General features: G+C 36.7%; 2 protein-coding genes and 1 long non-coding RNA gene across 3 annotated transcripts in view; 2 read left to right on the top strand and 1 right to left on the bottom strand.

Annotated features, from left to right (window-relative positions):
• Positions 1-9,041, top strand: part of LOC125787804 (uncharacterized) — a 61,359-nt gene extending 52,318 nt beyond the window's left edge. Inside the window, exon 4 of the long non-coding RNA XR_007429561.1 lies at positions 8,963-9,041. This is a non-coding gene — a long non-coding RNA (uncharacterized LOC125787804). The remainder of the gene's footprint in view (positions 1-8,962) is intronic.
• LOC111197134 (butyrophilin subfamily 2 member A2-like) overlaps positions 1-13,014 on the top strand; it is a 116,266-nt gene that overhangs the window by 61,094 nt on the left and 42,158 nt on the right. The window contains exons 4-7 of the mRNA XM_049472378.1: positions 10,196-10,354; positions 11,109-11,246; positions 11,447-11,488; positions 12,192-12,281. Of these exons, the coding sequence (XP_049328335.1) occupies positions 10,196-10,354; positions 11,109-11,246; positions 11,447-11,488; positions 12,192-12,281 (429 nt within the window). The remainder of the gene's footprint in view (positions 1-10,195; positions 10,355-11,108; positions 11,247-11,446; positions 11,489-12,191; positions 12,282-13,014) is intronic.
• LOC103022379 (butyrophilin subfamily 1 member A1-like) lies at positions 2,069-6,910 on the bottom strand. The gene is made up of 6 exons (XM_049472541.1): positions 6,824-6,910; positions 5,158-5,217; positions 4,046-4,393; positions 3,800-3,958; positions 3,255-3,398; positions 2,069-2,280 (listed from the first exon to the last, which is right to left on the bottom strand). Exons 1-6 carry the CDS (start codon positions 6,831-6,833, stop codon positions 2,120-2,122), a joined length of 882 nt encoding a protein of 293 aa, XP_049328498.1. The 5' UTR covers positions 6,834-6,910; the 3' UTR covers positions 2,069-2,119.

Consider the following 13,014-nt stretch of genomic DNA (forward strand, 5'->3'; position numbering starts at 1 on the left):
TTTTAGAGTGTGGATATAATGGACATGATTATCCCACAATGCAAAAACAGAAATTAGAGAGGTGCTATGTGAACTATGTTGCCATATCAGTGTTTAATCACCTGCTGTTAGTACCAAAAGGTTAAATATCTTAATATTTAGTTAATATATATATTGTGCAGTACTGCTAAACTCACACTAATAGTATTTATAACATAAATTATATTACTTATGTCATAGCTTCTGCATTGTAGTGTTTTGATTGAATCATTGGCTACATTAAGCTCTTCTGTGTCACGCAGCCTTGTTCTCCTTTCACACTACCGGACTCCATTTCCCAGAATTCCCCTGATTATGACATCAATAATAACCTTTCACCTTCACCCAATCACGTTACGCTCTGAATTACTTCCGGTTCATTCTTGTCTAGCTCCTGTATTTAAGGCATCCGTTTGTAAACAAACACCGCGAGGTATTGCCGACTCATGTTGCATACTAAGCGTTTTCCTGTGTTCTGTTTTTGCCTTCTCGTTACGACCCTGTTTTCAGATTATCGGTTTATGTCTTTTGGATAACTTTATGCTGCTTTACTCCTGGTGCAAAAATTCAAGCAGTTCAGTTTGGTTTGATGGCTTGTGATCATCCATCTTCCTCCTGATTATATTCCAGTTTTTCATTTGGTAAAATCAAAGAAAATCATAATTTTTAAGTGGTCTCTTATTTTTTCCAGGGCTTTATAAAGATATTTGAATGATGCACAGTATTTATCATATTCTGTAATTCTGCTGCTGTACCTGTGGTTTGTGGCTCGTTAGAATTGAACTCTGGGTGATTTTCCACTTTATTTTCTGTTCGGAGAGAAACAGAACCATAAGTACATGAGATCAGCACAGATTATAATTTGATCAGTTATAAATAGAGATTAATTACAACAGTCTGCATGTTCAAACCCCAAATCAGAAAAGGTTGAGACAAACAAACACCATATAAAACTTTACCCTGTAAAAACTTTACCATGAAACACTGCATGTTCTGACCTGCACTATTAGAAAATAATAAGTGGAGAATTTTCCACTGAAAAAATGTGATAATGACCCCCTGCTTTTGCACACCTTCATCACTTTGTATCTTTAGTCCCAAAAAGTATTTTAAAGGGTAAATAAACCCCCTGATTTTAGCTGCCACCACCTTCAGCTCAAACTTGAAAAAGGACAAAAATGGGAGGGGCACTGGGTGATGTATGGGTTTAGGGGCGGCACAACATTCTTGCCTATAGCACAGTTGAATCTGTTAGGGCGCTGCAGAGGCGGAAATGACTCCAATTAAAGCATTTTTTTTTAAATGTTAGGAAAGGTTTATAAAAATTAAGCAGCACTGGTATGTTTTATTACTTCAAAAGAACACATTTTAGCTAATAATTAAAAAAATATGGTTTAGGGTTTAGTGCCAGGAATGGCAACTGTGAAATTGTTAATAAAGGGGATTTGATCTAAGAATTGCACTAAAACATGTTGTCCTATTTTTACAGTGAGAAAGGTACAATAGCAACCAGCTAGCAACACCCTATAAACCACCTGTAATATAATAATAGTTTTAATAATGCAGTAAATCCATGGAAAGTACTTGGTAAAACCATAGCCAATACCAACCAACTGGGGGTTATGGAAACAACAACTTAATAGCTACTTGGAAAACCACCATAAAACTGTATCCCAACCACCAGCGATTCTACAGATATGTCCCAACTGTGCACTAATTACTTTATACTAACCAGTGTTTGAGTATACTCTAATATTTATTATAAGCACTCAGAAGATGGTTTGTGGTTTGAGTGTGGATATAATGGACATGATTATCCCACAATGAAAAAAACAGAAATTAGAGAGGTGCTATGAGCACTTTGTTGCCATATCAGCATTTAATCACCTGCTGTTAGTACCAAAAGGTTAAATATCTTAATATTTTGTGCAGTAACCTGCTAAACTCACACTATTAATAGTATTTATAACATAAATTATATTACTTATGTCAGAGCTTCTGCTTTGTAGTGTTTTGATTGAATCATTGGCTACATTGCCCCCTTCTGTCTGTTTCCTTGAACTGTCAGATTATGTAAACAGATATGGAAATAATGAACTATCTATTTTAAATAGATTATAGATCTGCCTGAATCCATATCCATATTTAGCTTTAAGGATAAATAAAACACACTTTTTTTTGGTACCACACAATACACTCCAACTCCGATGATGAGCAGCAGCAGGAGGATGAGGGTTCCAAAGAAGGCTATCATCCATATTCCTACAAACACACACACATGTATATATAAATATATATATACACACATTCATTAGTCTGGGAAGGGATGTTTGGTTATATTGCAATTGGAAAAAAATGTAAAGCAAATTTCACATAATCGCTTTCTTAACAAATAAACCACATATTTTAAGTCTAAAAAGCTACATTCTCACCCAAACATAACTTAAAAGTTTATTTACTCACACAGCAGTACTAATTTGAAGACCTATAACTTGTGAGCTTTCCCCTCTACTATTATACAGATAATGGGGAGAAAGGCATTCTGGGATGTCGGACTGTACCAATATCAATACAAGTCAACTCTCAATGTATCCCCAACAACACAGGTGGAACAAGAACACATTCAGGTATTTGCAGTGTACTTACTGTAAGTACAGACCTCTAAATGGATCAGTACTTCGGTTAGTGGTGGACCGATATCTCAATATGGCGATATATCGTAATGTTTTGACGCTCAATACTCCCTAACACTCGCCCTTCAACATGACTCAGTGGAGTCAATGCTTCATTACTCCACATGGGGGCGCTAATCAAATCCTGTTGGAAACCTGTTGGATTTTTGTTTGTAGTTTTAGATAAAATCCGACCCAAACTAAAGAGTTTGCTACCAGAAGAAAGAAGAACCAACTTCATCGATCGCTAGTAAAAATCAAGCACTCAGAGGAGCTCCATAGCAAAGCTGCTAGCGCTAGGCCTGCTAAGATCCACAAGAGCCGGAGTTCACGCTAAGCCAATGGCTAACACCAGCCGGTCGCCAATCCCATCCATCCATCCTGTTCTGGAATGGATGATTCTTGGAGAATAAACTGGACACTCTGCAGATTCAGAGGACAACCCAAAGTGATATTAATTTAAATGAGCATTCATAATGTATAAAATCATAAAAAGAAACAGAACACATTGAACGAGAAGAGGTATTCTTTATATTAAAGGCACATTTTTCAGTCTGAACGTACCATTATCTGTTGGAAGATGTGGCATCACTCTGCTTTCTCTTATCACTCCAACAGAATCAGGCAAAGCCACAGAGCAGGAGACCCAACTGGACTCAGAGGAAGTGAAGAGCCTCCAGGAGCTCACACTGAACAACCCCTCAGAAACTGAAAGAGGAGAAAAGAGAACTAGTTATATAAAACGTAAAACATTTAATTACAGTGTTTGAATGATTTAAAAGGTTGGAACAGAGCTTTTTTTTTAAAAGGAGCTAGCTTAGTTTTATCTTATGGACTATCCCTAAAGCACTCTTACATTCTGTTCAGTAGGTTATAGGTCTCTTAGGAACTTCCTGAGTTAAAGTGAAGGACCTAGAGCTGTAAGGAGCTCTACACAGCTTTTAAAGGGTTTGTCGCCCACACAAATCACCATGGGGTTTTTTGGGTTAATCGTTGGCGCTACATTCAGTGTTTTTTTATGTTTCTTAATGGACATAATAAATATCCCTTGTGGGTGATGGATGAGGAGAAGTGGAGTGTGGACCCCCTGAAATGGGCTACAGGGCTACCTTTGATGGATGTGTGTTTATTGGGAGGATTCAGGCTGCTCCCGTCACTGTCTCTCCAGGTGAGCGATGGTTTTGGTAGCCAACCATGTGATTGACAAGAAACATTCACCTTTCCTCCTCCTGCATCGAGCATGGAGAGGATGGGACTGGAGCCCACGGCTAAAAAAAAAGAGAGAATGACGTTAGCATTGATGCTAATAAAACCCAATTCAGACCTCTTTAGATATATTTACTGTTCTGCTTTACCTTGCATTCTTAGGGACACATTGTTCTTATCGTACCACCTGTCACTGCTAACATGGCACATGTATATTCCTATATCTGAGGGTCTGAGGTCGTCCAGTTTCAGAGATACCTCCCCTTTCTCCAGGGGTCCTGGCAGAGACACTCTGCCCTGGTACTTTATATCTGCTACAGAGAGATCCAGCTTCTCGTTTAGGTAGAGTAGAGCCGGACTGCTGTACATGGAGGGACGATACCAGCGCACCTCTAACTTTCTCACGTCCAGGTTATCTGAGAGAGCGCAGGGCAGAGTCACCGAGCCTCCAAGCTGACCTGAGACTGTAGTTTCAGGAACCACCACAGAGAACGACTCTGTAGAAACAACACACTGATCATGAACATCAGCACAAAATTTAAAGAACCATATAAAGATACACTTTGGGTCATTTACAGGAACAGCAATGTTGTTGGGTTGGCTTAAAAAAGCCGACTTTTGGTTCTCCTCCAACAGCTTTTCACGTAGAAACATAGACTTTTGCAGGATTGTCTGACCTATGCTTGTACTTTTTGAAACAATACATTGCAAATGTTTTGTACAATAGACGTTTTTAGGCTTGGACATTCCATATAGGAATCCATTGAAAAGTGTCCATAACCTTTTGGACACTTTAGAGGGGGGGGGGGGGGGGGGGGTTGGTACATGTAGAGAGGCAGCAGATAACACCTTAACAACCATTTGGTAAACCATAGCAACAGCACAGAACTCGCTTAGCAATGACCTGGGATTCCATAGCAACCATGTATCTGAATCTGAATTTTGGACGCTACTCTATTACCCAAAGTATTCCCTTTCTAGTTTTATTTAGAATTTAGATAGATCATAGTGTCTTGTGTAAATCTGTAAATGTTTTGGTCCCGATCTAAGCTCTACTCCTAACACTACACTGACCCACCTCTGTAAAATAATAACCTTGTAAATTGCTCTGGATAAGAGCATCAGATAAATGATGTAAATGTAATGTAATGTAATGTAATGTAAATGTATCACTAGTAATGGTGTCAAAATCCTTTCTAAAGGTTTGCTCTTAGTGAAAATACATGGAAAGTGAAAGTGGAAAGTAAAGAGCTATACTCACCAGCAGACACATGACTGAGGAGCAGAGGCAGAAACAGCCAAACCATCTTTACCAGGAGAGCTGAAAACAAAGAATACAAGATCATGGATCATAGACAAATATGAGGATTACAAAAATAACTGTGGTGAAAGAACACTGGAAGAACAAACCAATCCACGATAACAATAAAAACAAATAGCTCCTGTTTATGCAGTTACAACAGTACTGACCTCTCATGAGGTCAAAGAAAATATAACTCAGATATTAAAAAAACTCCTGAAAAATTAATTTGCCAATTCATGGTATTGTCACACCTTAGCCTGTGTCTGTCTCCAAACAAGCCCTGCCTTAGCCATTAGTGTTTTCACCTTGTGTCTTGTTGGTAACTCCGCCCCCTTGTTTCCTGGTCCCAGGTGTTCCTCACCCTCTCTAAGTGTATATATAACCTGCAGTTTGAGTGTTTTCTGGTCGAGTCTTCTGTATATTTGTGTTGTATGTTAGCTGTGTTGTTCTGTGTTTTCATGTTTTCAGGTCTGTTGGTTTTTTAGTGCTACTTGTCAGTTCTTAAATGTTCTAGTTCCTGTTTTTATAGTTAAGTTAAATTCTGTCTAGTTTCTCAGTCTTGTTTATTTGTTTTGTTTATAGTCTGGATGACTTCAGTATTCATTTACAATGTAGGAAAACAATAAAAAACATTGAATTTCTACCAGTACTGTTGCTTGTTTGCTATGTGGGAGATGGCATTGCCATCTAAACAAGTCATACAGCTTTCTACTACTGGGCGGGTCAGTGATTTTATACACGACTCAGACCCTGATAGAATTACATGCTTATAAATAACCTGCTCAGCTTCAGCTGCTTTACATAGTTATGCAGTCTATCTCAGCACACATGATTATCTGGAGCTCACATGGTTGGAAAATTTGCAGGGTGAGATATGAAGTCACATTCTAAAGCTATGATAAAACATAGAATATTTTGTGCCTTACACGATATAGCAAAAATCTATATTACAATATATTTATTTATGTTTGTTGATACAATACAATTCAATACAATTCTGATATTTTTTATATGAACAGTATAAAAGCAATCCCAACCCAAAGTGTTCACAATCACACACTAATAGAGCAGGGCAATATGGTAAAAATATTTTACCACAATATTTAAAGACATATTTATGATATAGAGTATTTATCATATTTTGACACACAGACAAAATGCATTAAAAATGTAAAAACAGTTTTTTTTAACACTCTCTGTACTGAGATGTACATTTAGGTCAGTGTTCTAAAAGTACTGATGATTATAAGAAGATTTATATTATTATATTACATAAAAATATTCATTTTTTAACTCCTAATAATTTGTGAAATCGCCTAAAAAATTGTAAATAAGCATTTTTAGATTTTATATCAGTTTATTTAATTTTTTACTGGGTGGTAAATCTGGTAAATAAGTTAACAAGATCTATTTGACTTATTTAATAATGAAATATTAATTTATAAAAATTAATAAACACATTTTTGTGAGGGTTTAAACAGACTTGTTCCAAATTAAAGTTGCATGTGGAACAGATACAGTGTCCTTCAGGCACTGTTACCTGACACCATGTAGAGAATACTTTTATACTGTAGCTGTTTAACATGATAATCCTTTAAAATTAGCTCGTTAGTTTAGCTCTTACCTTCATCCATGGTGCAGTTCACACTCAGTGCTGTGATTTCTGAGCTGTATTTACCAAAAGATCAACCACTTATAACCTTACACTACCCCCCCCCCCAACTCTATAATTAACATATGATATCCCAGCCAACACTCTCTACTTTATACCCCTGACTCTCACTGAGTCATTTACACCCTTCAGTTTCGTTTCTCTGAGTCCTCACTTATTATCTTAAATAGTGGTGAAAATAACATGACTATACTCTTTGCACTATAAATTTAGTGCAAATATATATAATTTTAATTACAAACAAGTAGTAATTAACAAACCTTAAATACAGACTTATTTCAGCATAATTAAAGTATCCTTTTTTTCACAAGGCTAGTCTATATTCAGTATATTAATTCAGGTAGTCAGCTGACCTCATTCTTTCAGCACATACTGTTGCTGAACCTAAACCTGCAGACCAACTACAGCAGCATCAACCCCACATCATTTACTTACTTAAATCCAGGTGGAGGCTTTATTTTAGGCCAGGCAGTGTAGAATTCCAGGTATGACCACTGTAAAAATCTGACTAGTAAAAAAAACATTCCACAATGTATAAATAAACTAAAAAAAGAACAATTTAATAGTACTACCCTGAAATTTTCTTCTCTAGAGAATAAACATTAAAATCACAGGAATAGCCTTCTTCTAAGTCATTCCAGCAAACACAACTACATGCCCGAATATATATTATTTAAGTGATAACTTCATACCTTATGTTTATGTGTAAATAAATAACTCTTGCACATTCAGTCATTAGCCCTTATAAATATGTTCATTTGTAAAGTGGCAGATATATCCAGCAGATGGAGACAGTGTATTAAAATCACTGAAAACCAAAAAAAAAAAAACATATTAAAGGTTATTAAACTCCCTCCTGCCCAAACAAACAGGCCCTTTCACCTGATCCAGAACTCAGACATGAATTTTCTTTAATATTTCTCAAAAAATGAAGATGCTCCAAATGATTATGCAATAAGTGATATAATAGAAGAACCACGTTTCTACTTAAAGAACCCTTTTTTAAGGTTAGCCAAAAAATAAGATATTTTTTACTGGACAAAAAAATCCCCTCTTCTATAACAGTGACTCACAACTCAGTGTCTGGTGAGCTGGTGTGTATTTATAGAGCGTCAACAAGGAAATGAATAATAAAATCAAAAGTGAATCTAAATGAGGACAGACTGCAGCAACAAGAACATTCACAGACGATTACAGAGAAAACAACATTAGCACAGACTGAGAGACTTTACCTAATTCATCAAACCTGCTGCAGGTACATCACTTAATGTTCTTATAAATGTTAATATTAATGTTAACACTTATGTCATCAATGTTTGAGAAAATCTTCTGTTGAAGATTTCCATTTATCTGTCTTTTGTTTTTAATATGAATCTAGCAGCTATTTTTTATACTGTCTCAAAGGTCAAGATGAATACACCAATAAAACATTCTCCAAAATTACTTGCAATAGAAACTTTTTTTTTACATAGACTTCCATTAAAAGCTATGTGTGTGTAGATATTGATGTTTTATGATGGTGTTCAGTGTTGGAGTTATTTACGTGGAATATTTTAGTGTTAACTCAAATTACAGAATGTACTGCCCAAGTCCACAAAGATTTAATTTTCTTCTCTAAGCTTCTTTAATTAATCTTCTCTCTTATTTTACTTTTTTGTCACTCTATGGCAACAAACAGACATCGGCACCACCCTGTTACCCAATTATAGACTAAAGAACTAACAATAGAATCTACTCAATACATCGGTGTCTAAACCTTTTTGTAAACCTTATACTATAACTAAAACTATAACTATGTATCTGTTTGCAGTTGCTTGTTGGCCGCCATGTTGGTGAGATGGTTCTGGTTGGTAGTTTTTCTGTCCTTCTGTGATGGAAATGGTAAGATCTAGAACACATGATAAAACCAACCATTAGAACCATTAGAAGTCTAAAGATCTGAGGGTTAACCTGTGATGTATTCCTGTTCCACTCTGTTCTCCAGATCCGTTCTCAGTGGTGGTTCCTCGGGCTCCGGTCTACGGTCTGCTCGGGAGCTCTGTGACTCTACCCTGCTCTATCTCACCAACTTTAAACGCTGTAAACTTTGAGGTTCTCTGGTTTCGTCCTCAGGAGGCTCACACCCCCATTCTGTTTTATCAGGACCTGGAGATCAGGAAGAATCCTAGAAATCCACAGTTCCAGGGCAGAGTGTCTCTGATAGGAGGACTGGATAAAGGGAACGTATCTGTGAAGCTGGAGAACATCAGGCTAGAAGATAAAGGAGAGTATATCTGCAGAGTGGAGAAGACTGACGAGGGTGAAGAGTGGTATGATGAGGCCACAGTGTCTCTACAGGTCAAAGGTGAGGAGCTTTAAGCCCTTAAATATTACTGAGGAAATGTTGTCTTGCTTACACTGTATGTTTAAATAGACCTAAATAGGATTGGTGGGTGGTCTTCTCAGTGCCTGCTGAACAATTATGGGTTAACCGTGAATGTTTTGGGAGCATTGTATTCAGGTACCAATCTCTTCCATGGTCACAGGTATATAATAAAAAAAACTTCAGCTAGTCCTGCAGACTGTTTCTACAAACATTACTGAAAAAATGGGTCTCTCTCAGGAGCTCAGTGAACTCAATGTGGTAAAGTGATAGGATGCAGCACCTGTGCAACAGGTGCAGTTGTGAAATTTCACTACTTACTACTAAATATTCCACAGCCAACTGTCAGTGATATTATTATAACACAGACAGCTACTTGTCATATAAAATGACAGTCAATCACCACAGACCTCCAAACTTCATGTGGTCATCAGATTAGCTCAAGAACAGTAGAGCATAAAGAGACTCATAGAATGGGTTTCCATGACTGAGCAGCTCCAACCAAATCAATCACAATGCAATGGATCCTCGAGCAGTGGAGACGTGTTCTCTGGAATTATTAATTATGGTTTCCATCTGGTAATCCAATGGATGAGTCTGGGTTTGGGAGTTTCCAGGTGTGAAAAAATTGGTCTGAATGCACTGGCATGCTATTAAGGCATCATGTGTACTGGAAATATATCATAGAAGGCATTCCCACCCACAGTGGACAGCAGCAATGCTGGTTATGATGGTGACTGGCGGTGTTTGGCTAGATTAGTCTGTGGAAACCGGCAAGTACAATGCAGCAGCTTCACACACGTTTCATGGGACATTGCAAAGTCATGGGATGTGACATTAGTTTCTTTCTCATGACTGTTAATAAAAAAATGTACCTCCAAATTGTATACCAAGCAGTGTTAAGCATGTGACCTCTATGATTATTATGATTATGATTATTTTTCTTGCTCTCTTTCTCTCAGTTGAAAGATCTGCTCCTGTTCTCTCTGTATCTGATGTTGGAGGAGGGCTGGTGAACGTTTCTTGTGAATCACATGGTTGGACACCAAAACCGTCACTCAAATGGACAGACAGAGACGGGAGGAACCTGAAAAATCTCAGCACAGACATTTTCACCAAAGGTAGAGTTTACAGTGCCCTTCGCCCATGTGAATCACGCAAGCTCTGGAAAAAAAACATAATATTAATAGTAATCATAATATTAATATAAGCAACTCAAAAGTAAGATATTTGCTGGCGGAAAAAAAGATGACTCTCCTGTGTAAAAGTTGGAGTGCACAACTAAACCATATATTACGGTAGCTGCGTGCACAGCGGAGCTGGGGGAGAAGCTGCTCACGCTTCTCCTGCAGAGATTGAAAATGGAAGACATGAGTTGTACAGCTCAGTAAACTTCATTTAACCGTCTGTAATCAAACAATATACACAGGAACCACAACTACCTATCTGTAGAACAATGTAACTTGAGACCTTTCTCTCATTAAAAATAAATTGCATTAGTTTTCAGGTTAAATCCACAATGTTAAATCAACATTTCGTTAGGTATAGATCACAATTTGAAGTCAATCACAGTGTTATCAAATGAAAAACACTTTCTATAGTATTAATTATGTTTAATTTAAATTATACCACTGTAGAAATTTGAAGTAATGGGATGGCAAAATTAGATTGTGTAATTGTATCTAGACCAGAATGTTGACTCCCATAAAATTGGAAAATCAAATGAGTATCTAATGGCACAACTGAAGTCTTGAAAAATACTCAAAAACACTCGAAAATACTGTAAGAATTGAATCAAATTGAATTACTATGCTGCTCTACTAATGTAAACTAAAGGAGCTATTAGATAACACATATTTATATTTTCTCTCTCAGATTCTGAAGGGTTGATCAGTGTGAGCTCCTGGTTGCTGGTTTCTCTCTCTGCGTCTGATTGGCTCTCCTGCTCTGTGGGTTTTTCTGATTCTTCTTCAGAGAGGAAAGAGTCTCGAGTGCTGTTATACACGTCTACAGGTAACACGCTCTGAGTTTCTTGTAGTTGAATAGTCGATTGTACATGTTAATGTTAATATTCTATACATTTGAATTAAATGAGAAGTTTCATCAGTGAGGTTTTTGAGGTTTTGTGAGAATTCAGCTCATACTAAAGATTGATTTCTGAAGTAGTAACTGATACACTGCTGACTGGATGGATCTCTGTCTCTGTGTTAAAGGTCTGAATGGATCTGAAAGAAAAGAGACAGAATATAGAGAAGGTAAGATACTGAGCTAAAATACACTTCATTTATGACATTATAATGAATAAATAATAATGCAATAGACGATAAATAATTATTAGATTAAATAACTGTTTCCATATAAAACACCAGTAGCTCTGTCTTTCTTTATTTCCTAGTATTTTTAATGCTTGTCTCGTGTCTGACCCGTTATTTCCTCACACTGATCCTTATTCCATCGTTAAGAATTTACTCATTACATTATTATTTCTGGCACACTTGTATTATTGTTGATTTGGCTCATTTTTCTCCATTAAACTGTCTTTCCAGTCTAATTCCAACAAATGGTTTTCCCTGTGCTAATATTGTTACATGCTATATCATAAGGAGGCGGGGCTACTCCTAGGAAAGAAGTGGTACACAGGCAGTATTTTTTGGAATAGACGGTCTTGTCTGCATTACATGGAGTAGCTGAAAAGAGGAACGAGACAGCAGCTGTGAGAGAAAAAGACAGAGATTTAATCCATATTTCAGCATAAATAAAAAGGAATATAGTGAACAGTAGTGACAAAGTATGGCAGGAAGTTGGGGGCAAACTTGTTATTGTGATTACTTTGCTTAAAAAATGAACGTGTCAATGCATTAACATAGAAATAGTATTTTTTATTTTTAATATTTAATAATTCATATGTTGCAGTGTTATGTTATTGGTTTGTGTGTGTGTGTGTGTGTGTGTGTGCAGAGTCTTGGAAAGTTGCCTTTATTGCAACCCTCACCCTCTCACTGCTGGGCATTGTGGGAGTTGGAGTGTATTGTGTGTTACTTCGAAAAGGTAATTTACATAATCACTGGACCAGCACTAACACTAATCCTAATATTGCACATTCTCACTGAATGATAAGAGACCATTTCCCAGAGGGGGGTAGAGTAACCAAACACAGAACTCAAGTACAAGTACTGTTAATCCAAAATAATACTCACTCAAGTAGAAGTAAAAGTGGTGATTTGAATTATTACTTGAGTAAAAGTAAGAAATTAGTTTAGTAAAACCAGTACTAAAGTACTGAGTTACGTACTCAATTTAATCATCATACATCGAATATGAATACCCAATAAAATACATGATTATATCAAGCCCACCACTGCCATTTACTCAGTACCAGATGTTTGCTATTGCTGCATTTGATTGGTCAAACAAAATCACATGATGCTTTCAATTGGTGAACAGAGTTATGATTAGTAAGGGAAGCTATTGAGGATGCATATTAATAAAGCAATAAAATGTGCATTAAATGAAAAACTAAGGAGGAAGGAGTCCAAAAAGTACCCCTGACATCTCCTTAAGCTATGAAGCCTCTTATTCAATGATGCTCTTCATTAATGTTATTATTTCATCCCTTATAATTAAATGAGAAGTTTTATCAGTGAGGTTCTGTGAGAAACATGATTGATTCTGAAGTAGTAACTGATACACTGCTGACTGGATGGATCTCTGTCTATGTGTTAAAGGTCTGATTGGATCCAAGACGAAGACGACAGAAGGTAAAGAAATTAAAGATGCAAAG

Source organism: Astyanax mexicanus, chromosome 25, assembly GCF_023375975.1.
Source record: "Astyanax mexicanus isolate ESR-SI-001 chromosome 25, AstMex3_surface, whole genome shotgun sequence".
NCBI classification, from domain to species: Eukaryota; Metazoa; Chordata; class Actinopteri; order Characiformes; family Acestrorhamphidae; genus Astyanax; species Astyanax mexicanus.

Coding starts and splice junctions, on each gene's coding strand:
- LOC103022379 (XM_049472541.1), bottom strand. Junction 4,394..5,157: donor CCTCAGTCATGTGTCTGCTG/GTGAGTATAGCT, acceptor TTGTTTCTACAG/AGTCGTTCTCTGTGGTGGTT. Junction 3,399..3,799: donor TAAACACACATCCATCAAAG/GTAGCCCTGTAG, acceptor CTCCTCTTTCAG/TTTCTGAGGGGTTGTTCAGT.